General features: G+C 46.8%; 3 protein-coding genes and 1 pseudogene across 14 annotated transcripts in view; 2 read left to right on the top strand and 2 right to left on the bottom strand.

Annotated features, from left to right (window-relative positions):
• NUP210L (nucleoporin 210 like) overlaps window positions 1-4,910 on the top strand; it is a 161,088-nt gene extending 156,178 nt beyond the window's left edge. For all 11 annotated transcript variants that reach the window (XM_034936276.4, XM_034936263.3, XM_055113455.2 and 8 more), the window contains 3 exons: window positions 2,420-2,524; window positions 4,522-4,596; window positions 4,676-4,910. In XM_034936276.4, the coding sequence (XP_034792167.1) occupies window positions 2,420-2,524; window positions 4,522-4,596; window positions 4,676-4,776 (281 nt within the window). In that variant the 3' untranslated portion in view covers window positions 4,777-4,910. The remainder of the gene's footprint in view (window positions 1-2,419; window positions 2,525-4,521; window positions 4,597-4,675) is intronic.
• LOC134730572 (large ribosomal subunit protein eL34-like) lies at window positions 1,486-2,025 on the bottom strand (annotated as a pseudogene).
• Window positions 4,911-5,462: 552 nt separating the features above from the next.
• RPS27 (ribosomal protein S27) lies at window positions 5,463-6,929 on the bottom strand. Of its 2 annotated transcripts, none has more exons than XM_008970323.3 (4): window positions 6,812-6,929; window positions 6,391-6,499; window positions 5,936-6,046; window positions 5,463-5,547 (listed from the first exon to the last, which is right to left on the bottom strand). In XM_008970323.3, exons 1-4 carry the CDS (start codon window positions 6,815-6,817, stop codon window positions 5,519-5,521), a joined length of 255 nt encoding a protein of 84 aa, XP_008968571.1. In that variant the 5' UTR covers window positions 6,818-6,929; the 3' UTR covers window positions 5,463-5,518. The 2 variants fall into 2 exon arrangements, with proteins under 2 accessions (XP_008968571.1, XP_024785908.1); XM_024930140.3 differs by lacking the exon at window positions 6,812-6,929 and adding an exon at window positions 6,580-6,799.
• A 3,827-nt stretch (window positions 6,930-10,756) lies between these two features.
• RAB13 (RAB13, member RAS oncogene family) lies at window positions 10,757-15,995 on the top strand. Its single transcript, XM_003817127.6, has 8 exons — window positions 10,757-11,547; window positions 12,881-12,941; window positions 14,075-14,135; window positions 14,359-14,436; window positions 14,847-14,936; window positions 15,055-15,120; window positions 15,211-15,264; window positions 15,471-15,995. Exons 1-8 carry the CDS (start codon window positions 11,424-11,426, stop codon window positions 15,546-15,548), a joined length of 612 nt encoding a protein of 203 aa, XP_003817175.1. The 5' UTR covers window positions 10,757-11,423; the 3' UTR covers window positions 15,549-15,995.
• The last annotated feature ends 2,140 nt before the right edge of the window (window positions 15,996-18,135 follow it).

Here is an 18,135-nt window from a genome sequence, read left to right on the forward strand (position 1 = left end):
CTCTGAAAGCTGAAGTGGGAGGATCGCTTGAGCCTGGGAGGCAGAGATGGAGTGAGCTGAGATCTCACCACTGCACTGCAGCCTGAGTGAGAAAGAAAGGCTGTTTCAGGAAAAAAAAAAAAAAAAAAAAAAAAACAGAAAGAAAAGAAAAGAAAAGAAAAACAGCCAAAAGGCCAGGTGCGGTAGCTCACGCTTGTAATCCCAACACTTTGGGAAGCTGAGGTGGGCAGATCACCTGAGGTCAGGTGTTCAAGGCAAGCCTGCGCAACATAGAGAGACCTCATCTCTAACAAAAATTAAAAGTTAAAGAAAAACATTTAAATTATCCAGGTGTTAAAAAAAAAAAAAAAAGGCCAGCGCGATGGCTCATGCCTGTAATCCCACCACTTTGGGAGGCCGAAGTGGTTGGATCACCTGAGGTCAGGAGTTCGAGACCATCCTGGCCAACATGGTGAAAACCCATCTCTACTAAAAATACAAAAATTATCTGGGCGTGGTGGCGGGCCCCTGTAATCCCAGTTACGCAGGATGCTGAGGCAGCAGAATTGCTTGAATCTGGGAGGCAGAGGTTGCGGTGAGCCGAGATCATGCCATTGCACTGCAGCCTGGGCAACAAGAGTGAAACTCCATCTCAAAAAGTCGGACATGATGGTGTGCACCTGTAGTCCTAGTTACTTAGGAGGCTGCAGTAAGCCATAACTGCACCACTGCACTCCAGCCTGAGACCTTGTCTCAAAAAAAAAAAAAAAAAAAAAGGCAAGTCTACAGTTTTATTGAGGATAAGGTTAGATACAAATCAGAGTGCTCCCAAAAAATGACATCCTGAGTAGGACAAAGGTACTGTGGATTTAAGTGGTCACTGATGACCTAAAAAAAAAGTTTTGGCTGGGTGCAGCGGCTCATGCCTGTAATTCCAGCACTTTGGGAGGCCAAGGCAGGTGGATCACCTGAGGTCAGGAGTTTGAGACCAGCCTGGCCAAAATGGTGACACTCATCCCTACTAAAAATACGAAAATTAGCCAGGCATGGTGGTGGGCACCTGTAATGCCAGCTACTAGGGAGGCTGAGACAAAAGAATTGCTTGAACCCAGGAGGCGGATGTTGCAGGGAGTTGAGATGGCGCCACTGCACTCCAGCCTGGGCAACAGAGACTCCCTCTCAAAAAAAAGAAAAGGTTTCAAGATAGAGATTACAATTATAAATGGAATCAGCATACTATCACAAGTTTAGTGAAGGGAAGCATGTTACCTGGGGTTAAAGTGCACGGGAAAGGTAAACAGCATGTTTTTGTTTGTTTTGTTTTGTTTGAAATAGAGTCTCGCTCTGTCACCCAGGCTGGAGTGCAGTGGAGAGATCTCGGTTCACTGCTAGCTCCGCCTCCCGGGTTCACGCCATTCTTCTGCCTCAGCCTCCCAAGTAGCTGGGACTACAGGTGCATGCCACCACACCCAGCTAATTTTTTCTATTTTTAGTAGAGACGGGGTTTCACCATGTTAGCCAGGATGGTCTTGATCTCCTGACCTTGTGATCCACCCGCCTTGGCCTCCCAAAATGCTGGGATTACAGGTGTGAGCCACCACGCCAGGCCGCATTTTTTTTTTTAAGTCTCCTCATTTTTATTACTCAAAAGTTTCATTTTTTATTTAGCTGACTGTGCTTGTGCCTTCGACACTTTCACAACAATTTTCTGCTCCTCGATAAGGAGAGCACGCTTGATCCAGTCACGAACACATTTAGCACACATGGAACCCGACATGTTGTTTTGGACAATCTCGTAAGAACTTCAGGTTTTACGGCACGAATCCCTTGAAGTCTGCCTGGGCACATGCCACATGCAGATTTTGGTGCTTTCCCATCCATCTTGGTATAAAGGTAAACAATTCTATTACCAAGGGTTTGGGACAGCCTAGTTTTGTTAGAGGCTGTATTGTAGGAAAGCCTACGTTGGTATGTCAAACGCTGGACCATTCTGAGTGCCTGCAGACAACGTCCACGGAAGAGGAAGAAGTGGTAACCAGCATTTTAAAGTAGCAGAGGATTTAAAGCATCCTTTGAAATCTAAGAGGAAGAAATAACAAGCTCAAGAATTAGAGAGTTGTATTACTCTGGAGATAGGAAGAAGTCAAAAAGACGCGGTTGAGCCAAGTATAGTTCACATCTGAAGCTCTCTTCTCTCTTACTAAGAAGGCTGGGTTTTGAATACTTCTGGCAGATACTCTTATTACTATTTTTAGTCATAAGTTTTAAAATGCAGCATCTGCTGGAGGTTGCAGTGAGCTGAGATCGCACCACTGCCCTCCAGCCTGGGGGACAGAGTGAGAGCAAAACTCTGTCTCAAAAAAAATTAAATTTAAAAAATGCAGCATCTGCCCATGGTTGCTATTAACTATTATCTTGTTTTGTTATGGCCAATGTATAGATCACTGTGAAGATTCCGCCATCCTCAAGCGGTTCACTGGCTCTTACCAGATCCTGCTCTTGACCCTCTTTGCAGTGCTGGCATCAACAGCTTCCATCTTCCTAGGTAGAGTCCTTATATTCAATAACGTAGACTTTGACATGAAAACTGCCTTTATTTATTTTTTTTTTTTTTGAGATGGAGTTTAAGTCTGTCGCCCACGCTGGAGTGCAGTGGCGCAATCTTGGCTTACAGCAACCGCTGCCGCCCGAGTTCAAGCAATTCTCCTGCCTCAGCCTCCCGAGTAGCTGGGATTACAGGCGCCGGCCACTGCTCCCGACTAATTTTTGTATTTTTAGTAGAGATGGGGTTTCACCATCTTGGCCAGGCTGGTCTTGAACTCCTGACCTCGTGATCCACCCGCCTCGGCCTCCCAAAGTGCTGGGATTACAGGCGTGAGCCACCGCGCCCAGATGGAAACTGCCTTATTTCACAAATAAGGATGAAAATTAGCCACTTATCACATATAATTTTAACAAGCAGTGTAAACTAAGTTAGCCTTGCTAGTCCTAGTAACGTGGTGGATTAAAGGTCCCCCTCAGCCGGGCATGGTGGCTTATGCCTGTAATCCCAGCACTTTGGGAGGGCAAGGCAGGTGGGTCACCTAAGTTCAGGAGTTCGAGACCAGCCTGGCCAACATGGTGAAAATCCATCTCTACTAAAAATAACAAAAATTAGTCAGTGTGGTGGCACATGCTTGTAATCCCAGCTACTCGGGAGGCTGAGGCAGAAGTGCTTGAACCTAGGAGACACAGGTTGCAGTGAGCCAAGATCGTGCCACTGCACTTCAGCCTGGGTGACAGAGCAAGACTCCGTTTAAAAAAAAAAAGGTCCTCAACTTACTACCAAGAAGCAACAAACTGGATTTGGCAAACACCACTCAGAAGTGGAAACCACTACTAAATCTTGAGGTATAACAGCTACTTTTGCTGAAATTCATAGTTAGGGATAATTCAAGTAACACAACAGACTGGGTGCAATGGCTCACACCTGTAATCCTAGCACTTTGGGAGGCCAAAGTGGGAGGATGGCTTGAGTCTAGGAATTTAAGACCAGCCTGGGCAACACAGAGAGACTCCATCTCTACAAAAAAACTTTAAAATTAGCTGGGTGTGGTGGTGGCACACATCTAGTCCCAGCTACTAGGGAAGCTGAGGCAGGATTGCTTGAGACAGGGAATTCAAGGTGGCAGTAAGCCATGATTGTGCCACTGTACTCCAGTGATACTGTGTGTCTAAAAAAAAATTTTTTTGAGATGGAGTCCCATTGTCACCCAGGCTGGTGTGAAGTGGTGCAATCTTGGCTCACTGCAACCTCCATCGCCCAGTTTCAAGCGATTCTCCTGCCTCAGCCTCTCGAGTAGCTGGAATTACAGACACCCGCCACCACACCTGTCTAATTTTTTATTTTTAGTGGCATGTTGGCCAGGCTGGTCTTGAATGCCTGACCTCAGGTGGTCTGCCCACCTAGGCCTCCCAAAGTGCTGGGATTACAGGCGTGAGCCACCACACACAGCCTAAAAAAAAAAAAATTAACACAACACTATTGTCTACTCCATTTCCCCACTTTTTTTTTTTTTTTTTCTGAGACGGAGTCTGGCTCTATCGCGCAGGCTGTAGTGCAGTGGCACGATCTCAGCTCACTACAAGCTCCGCCTCCCAGGTTCACACCATCCTCCTGCCTCAGCCTCCTGAGTAGCTGGGACTACAGGCACCCGCCAACACGCCCAGCTAATTTTTTATATTTTTAGTAGAGACGGGGTTTCACTGTGTTAGCCAGGATGGTCTCAATCTCCTGACCTCGTGATCCGCCCACCTCAGCCTCCCAAAGTGCTGCGATTACAGGCGTGAGCCACCGTGCCCGGCCATTTCCCCCCTTTCAGCCAAAAGCTGAAAGTAACTCTAAAATGGGTTAAATTGGGATAAAAACTTCCTGTAATAGTGCCATTACTATTACTTATTTTTAAGAATTATTTTTAGCAATATTCTCATTCTAGAGTTGACTTTGCCCTTTAAGGCCTTCCTCAGATATGCCTTGTGACATTTCCTTTGTCCTTTTTCCAGCATACAACGCCTTCCTAAACAAGATACAAACAGTTCCAGTTGTGTATGTACCAACTCTAGGAACACCACAGCCAGGTAAAAAAGCCTCTGTCCTCATCTTTGAAAAGCTCAGATACACACGTTTAATTCACTCAACTTTTCCCTCTTCTTCTAGGTTTTTTTAACTCCACAAGTTCTCCCCCTCACTTCATGAGTCTACAACCTCCATTGGCCCAAAGTCGGCTGCAACATTGGTTATGGAGTATAAAGCACTAACCTCTGCTTGGACAAGTTCCTGCAGGGGAATGAAGATTTCTAGTCCTCGACAAGAAGCCTAACAGCAACTTCTACATTAAGTTTCCAGATAAGGCTTCTGAGAACTATAAATAAAGCATCCTAAGCTGTTTCTTGAAACTGGTATGTCAGACTGTATTGTAAAGAGTTAACTGTCGGCCGGGCGCGGTGGCTCACGCCTGTAATCCCAGCACTTAGGCAGGCGGATCACCAGGTCAGGAGTTTGAGACCAGCCTGACCAACATGGTGAAACCCCGTCTCTACTAAAAATACAAAAATTAGCCAGGCATGGTGGTACACACCTGTAATCCTAGCTACTCAGGAGGCTGAGGCAGGAGAATCACTTGAACCTGGGAGGCAGAGGTTGCAATGAGTCAAGATTGTGCTACTGCACTCCAGCCTGGGCAACAGAGCAAGATTCCATCTCTCTTATAAAAAAAAAAAACAAAAACACCAAACACAACACTTGAGATAGTATCACAGTTTAAAAAAAAAACAGAAACAAATTTATCCAATGAGCCTAGGTGGTTAAAAATGCCCCCAAAGGGACTTTTAAAGTACTTGGCCACTTACGTGCCCCAAATGACTCTAATATTCTCCTCTTCCTGGTTGCCCCAGAATACTTGAGACAGGAACTTCCTAACACTTAAACAAGACAATAAACAGGATTTATCCAAAATGTGTTTATTGAGATGGTTTCCCCTCATCTTGACTCAGAGTGCTTTTAGTGCTGCTTCCTCCTGAAGGAACATCCTGGAGGAAAAAGATTCAGAGATTAGCTGTCATCAGTACAGGTATTCTGCCCACCTCTCCCAAAAAAGCAGATGCATGATGATCCACCCACAGAAAGCTACATCTTTTATTTTTCTCAACTCTTAGCTACCTGCGCATTTGTATCACTTTGGTTACTTCCTATCAACTTAAGCCCTTTTATCACCCATTTATCCCCGCTTTAGACAGTAGTGTTTTGAGATTAATACATAGCTTTTGGTAGTATCTAAACAACCAAATCCAACACTTCTTGTCTAAAAATTTACATTATAGATGATCCCTGTCACTGTAAGACCGAAAAATCCTGAGAAATGTTTCCATTTCTAAAAAGCAAACTCAAAGCCCCAAATCACATTAGTAAACCATTTACCTTCTGTAAGCCTTGCTTTTCCTCCTGTAGGCTGGCAGAGGACAGTGGAGCAGCCAACACACAAAACTACCGTTTGTGCATGGCTAAAGACCGTGGTGATTTTATAGCATCCTGAAAGAAAAGCAGATAACATTTTTTTCCTCTATTACACCCGTCTCTTTCCTGCACTTACGCCCAACTCATCTTCCATTACATTGTTTCCCAACACAAAAAAACGTAGGGGTTGTATGTGAAATGTGATGAGAGATCACGGTGAAATGAATCACTCCTCCTAAGATACAAAACTTTGCCAGTCTCATACATTCAAATTTTAAGAGTATCAGGGAAAATATTTTCCACAGGCGAAGAAACTGAAGCTGCTGCACAGCTTCAAGGATACGAGACAGCTAACACTACAACATTTTCCAACTGTTGAGGTCCAGTGCTTTCACCACTACAGCAAGCCGTCTCCTCACCTGGGCATTTCACATCCATGAAGTAGGAATTGGGGCTCTGCACCAGGCGTTTCTTCTTGTGTTTCCTCTTCTCCTCTTCTGGAGAGGGATGAAGGAGATCCTTTGCGAGCTAAGAGGGACAGAAATGCAGAGACTTAGAAACCAACAGCGAAAATGGGATGGTCGAAAATAGCCCCCACTGTCACACACCGGGGAGAGCTCGCCCCTCGCCGCCCCTGGTGTCTGCGCAGCTGGGCCGCCATCTTATCTCCTCTCCGCTCCCGTCTATGCGGGTGGCCCGTGGGCCGCTGCGGTCCCTGGAGTTAATGTCCTAAGAAGTGCAGTGGGTAAATGAGGACCCTCTACGATCCGAAATCAGCGTGAGGGGAGAGTTCGGACAGAACAGCGAGATCTCCGCCGAAACCTGGACCAAAGCACTCACAGGCATGTTCTCGGGTGCGTAGGTCGTCACCGCCGGAAAGGAGGGAAAGCGGAAATCCTGCCCCTTATATTGAGCACACTACAGGAAATGACGCAAGGATCTTGTGCCACCATGTTTGGAAGGTCTTACTTTGATCCGCCGCAGTGGGGAGACAAGGGAGCTGCCATTTTCGGAAGGTCTTTAACTGTTAGTTGTGACACATATGCGTCACCATGTTGAGAGGGTTACCTTGCTAATTTGAGGTCAGCGTTTGATCACTATCCAGGGATAAATGGACACTTTTAAAATTTTGTGCCATACCTTGACAGTTGGAGCCTAATAAATAGGAAAGGTTGAGGAAAACACCAGGGAGAAGGAGCCATATCCAGGACTTCCGTCCTATTTTTTAAATACCTATATTCTTAACTCTTTTTGTATTGGTTTAATTTAACAGTTTAGGCCGGGCGCAGTGGCTCATGCCTGTAATCCCAGCACTTAGGGAGGCCAAGGCGGGTGGATCACCTGAGGTCAGCAGTTCAAGACCAGCCTGGCCAACATAGTGAAACCCCGTCTCTACTAAAAATACGAAAATTAGCCAGGCGTAGTGGCGTGTGCCTGTAATCCCAGCTACTCTGGAGGCTGAGGCAGGAGAATCGCATGAACCTGGGAGGCGGAAGTTACAGTGAGCCGAGATCCACTCCAGCCTGGGTGACAGAACAAGACTCTGTCTTAAATAAATAAATAAATAAATAAACAGGGGAGACATGGTTTGGTCAGTGAAAAGAAATAGGGAAGACTCAAGGAGATAATGAGAGGTGAGAGAATGGACAAAAAGAGATTGAATAGTTTAGCTTGAGAAGGGACAAGCATGGACACGGAAGGTGATGGGGATAAGTGAAAGACGCCTTCTTTTTTTTTATTTTTATTTTTATTTTTTTTTAGACACAGTTTTGCTCTTGTTGCCCAGGCTGTAGTGCGATGGCGCCATCTCGGCTCACCACAACCTCCGCCTCCCGCGTTCAAGCGATTCTCCTGCCTCAGCCTCCCGAGTAGCTGGGATTACAGGCATGCGGCACCATGCCCGGCTAATTTTGTATTTTTAGTAGAGACGGGGTTTCACCATGTTGGCCAAGCTGGTATTGAACTCCCGACCTCACGTGATCCACCTGCCTCGGTCTCCCAAAGTGCTGAGATTACAGGCGTGAGACACCGCGTCCAGCCTTTAATTTTTTATAGGCAGCCAGAATAGGCTCGAGAGAGACTCCCTTGAATAATTTTTTCTTGCCCGGGCGCCGTGGCTCACGCCTGTAATCCCAGCACTTTGGGAGGCCGAGGCGGGTGGATCACGAGGTTAGGAGATCGAGACCATCCTGGCTAGCACGGTGAAACCCCGCCTCTACTAAAAATACAAAAAATTAGCCGGGCGCGGTGGCGGGCGCCTGTAGTCCCAGCTACTCGGGAGGCTGAGGCAGGAGAATGGCGTGAACCCGGGAGGCGAAGTTTGCAGTGAGCGGAGATCGCGCCGCTGCACTGCAGCCTGGGCGACAGAGCGAGACTCCGTCTCAAATAATAATAATAATAATAATAATAATAATAATAATAATAATAATAATAATAATTTTTTCTTTGCCGGTCGCGGTGGCTCAGGCCTGTAATCCCAGCACTTTGGGAGGCTGAGGCGGGCGGATCACGTGACGTCGGGAGTTCGAGACCAGCGTGGCCAACATGGTGAAACCCCGTCTCGACTAAAAAAAAAAAAAAAAAAAATTAGCTGGGCGTCGTGGCAGGCGCCTGTAATCCCAGCTACTTGGGAAGCTGAGGCTGGAGAATCGCTTGAACCCAAGAGGCGGAGGTTGCAGTGACCAGAGATTCAGCCATTACACTTCTGCCTGGGTGACGAGCAAAACTTTGTCTCAAAAAATAAAATAAAAATAAAAACAAAGGTTGGGCGCAGTGGCTCACGCCTGTAATCCCAGGCCTTTGGGAGGCAGAGGCGGGTGGATCACCTGAGGTCGGGAGTTCGAGAGCAGCCTGACCAACATAGAGAAACCTCGTCTCTACTAAAAATACAAAATTAGCAGGGGGTAGTGCGGGTGTCTGTAATTTCAGCTACTCGCGAGGCTGAGGCAGGAGAATCGCTTGAACCAGGGAGGCGGAAGCTGCGGTTAGCCCAGATCACACCATTGCACTCCAGCCTACGCAACAAGAGCGAAACTCCACCTCAAAATAAACAATAAAAATTAAAAAAATAAAAGTAAAAATAGGCCGGGCGCGGTGGCTTACGCCTGTAAACCCAGCACTTTGGGAGGCCAAGGCGGGCAGATCACGAGGTCAGGAGATCAAAACCATCCTGGCTAACACGGTGAAACCCCGTCTCTACCTAAAATACAAAAAATTAGCCGGGTGGTGGCGGGCGCCTGTAGTCCCAGCTACTCAGGAGGCTGAGGCGGGAGAATGGCGTGAACCCAGGAGGCGGAGCTTGCAGTGAACCGAGATCGCGCCACTGCACCCCAGCCTAGGTCGACAGAGCAAGACTCCGTCTCAAAAAAAAAAAAAAAAAAAAAAATAGGGCCAGGCGTGGTGGCTCACGACTGTAATCCCAGCACTTTGGGAGGCCGAGGCGGGCGGATCAGAAGGTCAAGAGATCGAGACCATCTGGCCAACATGGTGAAACCCCATCTCTACTAAAAATACAAAAATTAGCTGGGCGTGGTGTCGGGCACCTGTAATCCCAGAGGATTACAGGTACTCCAGAGGCTGAGGCACAAGAATCGCTTGAATTCGGGAGGCGGAGGTTGCAGTGAGCCGAGATTGCGCCACTGCACTCCAGCCTGGCGACAGAGCAAGACTCTGTCTCAAAAAAATTAATTAATTAATTAATTAAAAAATAAATAAACAAAAATTTTTTTGAGACAGGATCTTACTCTATCACCGAGGCTGGAGAGCAGTGGCATCATAATCGTGGCTCACTACAGCCTTGGACTCTTGGGCTCAAGTGATCTGCCCACTTCTGTCCCCCAAGTAGCTGCGGCTGGGACTACAGGCCACACCACCATGTATGGCTAATTTTTTTTTTTTTTTTTTTTGTCGAAGCAGTCTCACTATGTTGCCCAAGCTGGTCTTGAACTCCTGGGCTTAAGGGATCCTCTCACGTTGGCCTCCCAAAGTGCTGGGATTACAAGTGTGAGCCACCGCAACAGGTCTTAGATAATATTTTCTTTCTTTCGTGTTTCGTATTTTTTTCCACCCCCAGCACACATATAGCAAGAATAATTTTTTTCTAAAGGCAGAGATAAACTTGTTTCTCTTTTACTCTCTTTCTTTCTTTCTTTCTTTTTTTTTTTTTTTTTTTTTGAGACGGAGTCTGGCTCTGTCGCCCAAGCTGGAGTGCAGTGGCGCAATCTCGGCTCACTGCAAGCTCTGCCTCCCGGGTTCACGCCATTCTCCTGCCTCAGCCTCCCAAGTGGCTAGGACTACAGTCGCCTGCCACCACGCCCGGCTAATTGTGTGTGTGTGTGTGTATTTTTAGTAGAGATGGGGTTTCACCGTGTTAGCCAGGATGGTCTCGGTCTCCTGACCTCGTGATCCGCCCGCCTCGGCCTCCCAAAGTGCTGGGATTACAGGCGTGAGCCACCGCGCCCGGCAAACTTGTTTCTTTATACCCGTGTTGTTCACATTTCAGCTTCCTGGTTACCAAGGCTGCACATTCATGGCCGATTGAGTGAGATTTCAGGAGTACTGCACCTTAAGTGGGCCATATTAAAAGATCCACATGAAGAATGACATTTTTAGTTCAAATCTCTGTTTTCCTAAGCTATTTGGTCAGAGAAATCACACATGGGTCCCCATAAGAGAGATCGTTCCAACTGAAGCCCCAGGATGTGTCTAGGTAGGCTGTGTGTGTTGGGGTGGTGGGGCCGATTCTGTATAACTAATTTACGTTTTCACCCTGTTCCACCAGGGGGCAGACTGACTCAACAAATAACCTACTTCTGCGCATCCCGCTTTTTTCAAAGTGAATTGGGACCCATAGAACTAAGGGCTTGGACAACTAACAGTAAAATTCTAGGACTGCCTTTTACTCAGCCCCAGAAACCGATGATAACTCATCTTCTAGCTTCGTTGAATAGCATCTCCAAAACTCAGCCCCATTTTTTTTTTTCAATTTCTAGTGCTCTCCCTACCTTCACCCTTATTCCCAAAACTCTTGGTTCTCTTCCCCTAATCCCTCTAAAATTTCTCTTCTAAAATTTCTGGTCGTCGTGGTTAAACCTCTACTTCCCTTCACCCCAGCCTCTCTGGCCTCAGAATGGAAGAGTAAGGTCCTAAGAGGGGAGCTACAATTACCGAAAGGCTGTGGAAAATAGCGAGAGAGACAGGCCGGCCTAAGCTAGGAAGGGAAAACCGAGAGAACAGAGGCCGGGCTGGCAGCCTTGGCCTGCTCAAAAGGGTGGGCGGGCAGGGGGTGGAGCCCGGAGGGGTGCCGCCTCTCCTCTTTCCCGGAGCCTGGGCGGAGAGGGAGGAAAACTTCTTCCTGGCCTGGGCTCCGTGCCGCTCTGTTTGCCAACCGTCCAGTCCCGCCTACCAGTGCCGGGCGCTCCCCACCCCTCCCCCGGCTCCCCCGGTGTCCGCCATGGCCAAAGCCTACGACCACCTCTTCAAGTTGCTGCTGATCGGGGACTCGGGGGTGGGCAAGACTTGTCTGATCATTCGCTTTGCAGAGGACAACTTCAACAACACTTACATCTCCACCATCGGTGAGCCCGCTGGCCATGTCCCAGACCCCGACTCTCCTGTGACCTCCTTCTCCGGCTCCCGGATTACTAGTGACCCCACTTTTCAGTCCCCTTAGAGTAAGGCTTCTAAATTCTAGTCCCTCAACCCCTGGCTCTGACCCTTCCCCCATGCATGTCTCTGTATAGTAACCAAACCTCTCACCTCTCTGAGGCCTTCAGGTAACTCTTCAACTGCTGCCAGCTCCTCATTTTCTTGGTACCATCGCCTTAGTCTCCCCGAATCCACAAGAACTCTTCTCTATTTTTCTCTGTTCCCCTCTTCCCCTACCCCCACCACCTAGAACTCTCTCGATCCACTCTCCATGTTTCCTGTATCCCTGTCCGCCACATCTTTTTCTCCCGATCCGATCCGCTAGCCTCTTTCTGTCTTGCTGAGCTTCAAACTCTCCCACTGTGTCCCCACCTCACCATCTACTTCCCAGGTTCCCTGCCCCAGTCTCCCTGCACCTCAGCTGAACAAGGGTTTGGGAAGGGTGGAACAAGGTGGCTGGTTGTGCTGGAGGGTGGCCCAAGGACTGTGATCATGAATATGCAGCCAGCTTGGTGAGGAACGTGGAAATGAGGGGACTTTTGGGGTCTCTGAGTCAGCCTGGTGACTCATCCTCCTCCCAGGGGCCCCCAGCAGGCTTGGGGGAGGTGCCCAAGTTTCTACTAAGAAGAACATTGTCTCCCCTCCTCCCTTCTCTTCTTTCTTCATCTCCTCTGGCTTGGGAAATAGACAGGAAGAGTCTCACGACAATTCTGGTTACAAAGGAAAAGGAAAAATGCCCCTCTCTCCTAATTGTCTCAAAAGTAATCCTGTTTAGCCTCAGACTTTCCTAGTGCCAAGTTTGGCCCACTAGTTAATTCACATAGACTGGCTTCAGCTACTTTTTTCCTTACTCTCTACTAGGAGGGTAGGTGGGATACCAAGAGTAGAGGGCTCTAAGAAAACAGAGAAGAGGAATGTGAAAGTAATATCTGGGGGGAGACAGAGACTGAATTCAGAGAGTTGTCAGCTGGTATAACTGAATGGACCCAAGAGGCAGCCTAAGGATTTTAAGCCTCCATGCAGAATTTTCGTCACCTTTTCCCTCCCAAAATCCATAAAATGTACGTAAAAATAGTATTCTTGCTATACAAATACAGCTTTGGGAAAATTCTCCTAGCTTGGCATTTCCAACAAGATTGCTCCCCAAGTGCCTCCCCTGCAGAATTTCTGGTGCCAGCACTGCTCCGTTCCTGTCCCTTCCATCACACAGTTTTACATGTGTGCATGCATGTCTCAACTTCAGTGCATACCTTCCACCCCTAGGAATTGATTTCAAGATCCGCACTGTGGATATAGAGGGGAAGAAGATCAAACTACAAGTCTGGTAAGTCAGTCCTCTGGGATGCCTCGCCAGACTTCCCCATTTACCTCCTACACGTTTTTCCTTCTATTTTGTTTCATTTCTCTTCCTTTCCCCATTGCTCCTTCTAGAAGTGCTAGAAGGAGCACTTCTGGCATTTCTCCGGATGCACTCAGCTGTCCTTCCATCTCTCTTCCTGCTCTCCCAACTAGTTGCAACTCTTTTGTAACTCTTGCCTCCTCTGGCTGCAGAGCATCCTCTTAATTTGACAACAAACAACTGTTCAGCCATAACATGGAAACAGGCTGTGAGCAGTTAAATGGCAAAGGCAGAATTAAGACTTGACTCTAAGTCTAGTGTTTTCTCCAAAATATGGTGAGCCCAGAGAGCCAAATATAGACCCTGAAGGTGTTTAAGTGGTATGAAGCTTAGTGGAGGCATTATGCTATGACATATAAGAGCAGACTGGTGCGCAAATCTGGTTCTTTTAGTTATCTCCTGCCTGACCTTCATTAATTATTCAGCCTATCCAAATCTGTTTCCTCTTTTTTTTTTTTTTTTGAGACAGAGTTTTGCTCTTGTCACCCAGGCTGGAGTGCAATGGCACAATCTAGGCTCACTTTAACCTCCGCCTCCTGGGTTCAAGTGATTCTCCGACCTCAGCCTTCCAAGTAGCTGGGATTACAGGTGCCCGCCACTAGGCCGGGCTAATTTTTGTATTTTTAGTAGAGACGAGGTTTCACCATGTTGGCCAGGCTGGTCTCGAACTCCTGACCTCAGGTGATCCACCCGCCTCAGCCTCCCAAAGTGTTGGGATTATAGACGCAAGCCACGGCACCTGGCGTGTTTCCTCATTTTTAAAATAGAGACAATAATACATGTCTTACAAGGAAAGAGTAAGGATTAGATAAAATGATACATACACAGTGCTTGACACATAGCAAACATTCAATGAATAAGCAAAGACATCTTGTTTCTTGGGCCACTACCATCTCTGGAAATCAGCTCAACTGTCTTTAATCCCGTTCCCCTTTACTGTTTCCTTATTCTGTTGCCCCACCATGTTACAAAAGCTAAATTCTTGTGAGAGAGGAAGAATTATTCCATTGGAGAATTCTTCCCTCTATTCCATCCCATGAAACCTTCTCCTTCTTTAGGGACACGGCTGGCCAAGAGCGGTTCAAGACAATAACTACTGCCTACTACCGTGGAGCCATGGTATGAAGTGTGGGTGTGAACAAAGGATGAAGGATGAGGCTACAGAATATATTATGAATACAAAGGGTCAGGGGTTGGGGCAGGTAAAAATGGGAGGGTGCAGTGTGGGTTGCAGAGGGCCCAACATGGCCTAGTGTTTAGACCCATGGATGCGGGGTCACTTACAGGGCAGTGGGAAGCCTCAATGGGAACATGGTCCAAGGTGAATTTTGTCATCTCCCAGGGCATTATCCTAGTATACGACATCACGGATGAGAAATCTTTCGAGAATATTCAGAACTGGATGAAAAGCATCAAGGAGGTGAGGACCCTCCAAAAGAGATGGGGAAACTGGTTAGAACCTGGAGAATGAAGGGGTCCATCAGGATAGGCAAGACCTAACTTTTTTTTTTTTGAGATGAAGTTTTGCTCTTGTTGCCCAGGCTGGAGTGCAATGGCAGGATCTCGGCTCACTGCAACCTCTGCCTCCCGGGTTCAAACGATTTTCCTGCCTCAGCCTCCCAAGTAGCTGGGATTACAGGCATGCACCACCATGCTCGGCTAATTTTGCATTTTTAGTAGAGACGGGGTTTCTCCATGTTGGTCAGGCTGATCTTGAACTCCTGCATCAGGTGATCCACCCGCCTTGGCCTCCCAAAGTGCTGGGATTACAGGCGTGAGCCACCGCTCCCGGCCGGCAGGACCTAACTTTTACTTGTCTTTTGCCCCCAGAATGCCTCGGCTGGGGTGGAGCGCCTCTTGCTGGGGAACAAATGTGACATGGAGGCCAAGAGGAAGGTGCAGAAGGAGCAGGCCGATAAGGTGAGGGCCAGGCTGAGCAATGTTCTAGAACTGGGCTGGGAGGGCCAAGATAGGTTGCATTGCAGAGGACTTGGCTGCTGTCCTTAATTCAATTCTCTTCCCACTTCACCCCTTATAGTTGGCTCGAGAGCACGGAATCCGATTTTTCGAAACTAGTGCTAAATCCAGTATGAATGTGGATGAGGTGAGATCCACACCCCCATCCCCGACCAAGAGAGGAAGTATTAGAAGGTAGATTCTCCTCCCTCCAAACTGACTCTGTTCCCCACTTTAGGCTTTTAGTTCCCTGGCCCGGGACATCTTGCTCAAGTCAGGAGGCCGGAGATCAGTAAGTTGGTTTTGCTGGACTAGGTACAACTCTGGGGGGTGTGTGTGTGTGTATGTATGTGTGTGTGTGTGTGTGTGTGTTGGTGTTGATAAAAACGGGGAGCAATGCTAAGATTTCTCATGAGGGTGCATTTACTTTAAACAGTTTATACCCTCCTACCCTAACCATCCATTCACACCATGACCCCTGTGCCCTTCTCCCTCTAGGGAAACGGCAACAAGCCTCCCAGTACTGACCTGAAAACTTGTGACAAGAAGAACACCAACAAGTGCTCCCTGGGCTGAGGATCCTTTCTTGCCTCCCCACCCCGGAAGCTGAACCTGAGGGAGACAACAGCAGAGGGAGTGAGCAGGGGAGAAATAGCAGAGGGGCTTGGAGGGACACATAGGTAGATGGTAAAGAGAATGAGGAAAAAAGGAGAAAAGGGAAAAGCAGAAAGGAAAAGAAGGAAGAGAGAGGAAGGGAGAAGGGAGAGGAATGAATTGAGGAAGTGAAAGAAGGCAAGGAGGTAGGAAGAGAGGGAGGAGGAAAGGAAGGAGAGATGCCTCAGGCTTCAGACCTTACCTGGGTTTTGAGGGCAAACATAAATGTAAATACACTGATTTATTCTGTTACTAGATCAGGTTTTAGGGTCCTGCAAAGGGCTAGCTCGGCACTACACTAGGGAATTTGCTCCTGTTCTGTCACTTGTCATGGTCTTTCTTGGTATTAAAGGCCACCATTTGCACAAATGTTCCTGTTTTGGGTAACTTGGATTATTGTCAGAATTGTTCTCCACTCAAATCCAATTATTGTGTCTTCAAAGTGATTGATTTACCCAAATCAGGCTGGGTTTCTGTGGAACCAGGACTAATCCTACTGCTGTCTCTTCCCTAGCTGTTCTGTTGGTAAGGAAAATAGCAAAGAGCAGGAGGTAGAGTGATCTGAAGGTCTGGATATCCTCTTTCCGCCATGGGGTCCGGATGCCCTTGTGGGCAGAACCTTGTCCTGAGCACAGGAAATTCCCAGCGAGAAGAACTCTAACAGTCCTAGCCTCAGGGAAATAACTGCACCTAGTGATTTATCCAGTGATTTGTGCAAGCTTCTTTGATTCTGCCAGCAATCCATTTAGTTATTTGATAGGCATTAATATCTGCTTTTATTAGTGAGGAAAATGAGAAGTTCATTTATTCATATATGTATATTGAGCAATTTAAATATATATTGAGCATCTACTAAGTGCCAGGCACAATGGTCAGTTATTTTATTTATTTATTCATTTATTTTTAGGGACAGAGTCTTGCTCTGTCTCCGAGGCTGGAGTGCAATAGTGCGATCTCAGCTCACTGCAACCTCTGCCTCCTGCCTCAGCCTCTCAAGTAGCTGGGATTACAGGCATGAGCCACCATGCCTGGCCACAATAGTCAGTTAATATAGCCCTTTGGTGGTACTTACAAGCAGAGGGACAAGGACTTTTTTTTTTTTTAAGACCGAGTCTGGCTCTGTCGCCCAGACTGGAGTGCAGTGGCATGATCCCAGCTCACTGCAACCTCTGCCTCCCGGGTTCAAGCGATTCTCCTGCCTCAGCCTCCCGAGTAGCTGGGATTACAGGCACGTGCCACCACACCTGGCTAACTTTTGTGTTTTTAGTGGAGACAGGGTTTTGTCATGTTGGCCAGGCTGGTCTTGAACGCCTGGGCTCGAGTGATCAGTCTGCCTCAGTCTCCCAAAGTGCCGGGGTTACAGGCGTGAGCCACTGCGCCCAGCCTGGGACAAGCAAATTTTAACAAAAACAGCTCTTTGGCTGGGCATGGTGGATCACAACAGGAGTTCAAGACCAGCCTGGCCAGCATAGTGAAACCCCGTCTCTACTAAAAATACAAAAAAAAAAAAAAAATTAGCCAGGAGTGGTGGAGGGCGCCTGTAGTCCCAGCTACTTGGGAGGCTGAGGCAGGAGACTCACTTGAACCTGGGAGGCAGAGGTTGCAGTGAGTTGAGATCACGCCACTGCACTCCAGCCTGGGTGACACAGCCAGACTCTGTCTCAAAAAAACAAAAACGAAAACAAAAACATCTCTTTACTGAATAACAAAGATGGCAAAACTACTGGAAATGCAAAAGAAAATTCAGGCTTGGGCCGAGCACGTTGTTTCATGCCTGTAGTCCCAGCACTTTGGGAGGCCGAGGTGGGTGGATCACTTCAGGTTGGGAGTTTGAGACCAGCCTGGCCAACATGGCGAAACCCCATCTCTACTAAAAATACAAAAAAAATTAGCTGGGCATGGTGGCGGGTGCCTGTAATCCCAGCTACTTGGGAGGCTGAGGGAGGAGAATCGCTTGAACCTAGGAGGCAGAGGTTACTGTGAGCAGAGTTCGCACCATTACACTCCAGCCTGGAGACAGAGCGAAAACTCCATCTCAAAAAAAAAAAAAAAAAAAAAATTCAGGCTTGATGCACAGCATCCTTAAGTATATATATATTATATTATATATTATATATTACAATGTATAATTATATATATTATATATTAAATATATATGAAATATATAATAAACATATATAACATGTATATATGTTTATAAACATATAACATATAATTATATATAATATATAATTATATATTATACATATATTAAATATATATTATAATTATATATTTAATATATATTATGTTAATATATAATTATATATAATTATATTATGTTTAATATATAATATATAATACATATTTTAACACATAATATACATATATCCCCCTTTCACCATACATAATATTTTTTACACAGCAAAATGTAATAACTTGATAAATGTAAGTATCCAAGCATTGATGAGGTAATGATAAGCCTTATTTGTGGCTTATGCTTAAGTTCTTTTTTTTTTTCTTTTGAGAT

This window comes from Pan paniscus, chromosome 1 (genome assembly GCF_029289425.2).
Source record: "Pan paniscus chromosome 1, NHGRI_mPanPan1-v2.0_pri, whole genome shotgun sequence".
Lineage (NCBI taxonomy): Eukaryota > Metazoa > Chordata > Mammalia > Primates > Hominidae > Pan > Pan paniscus.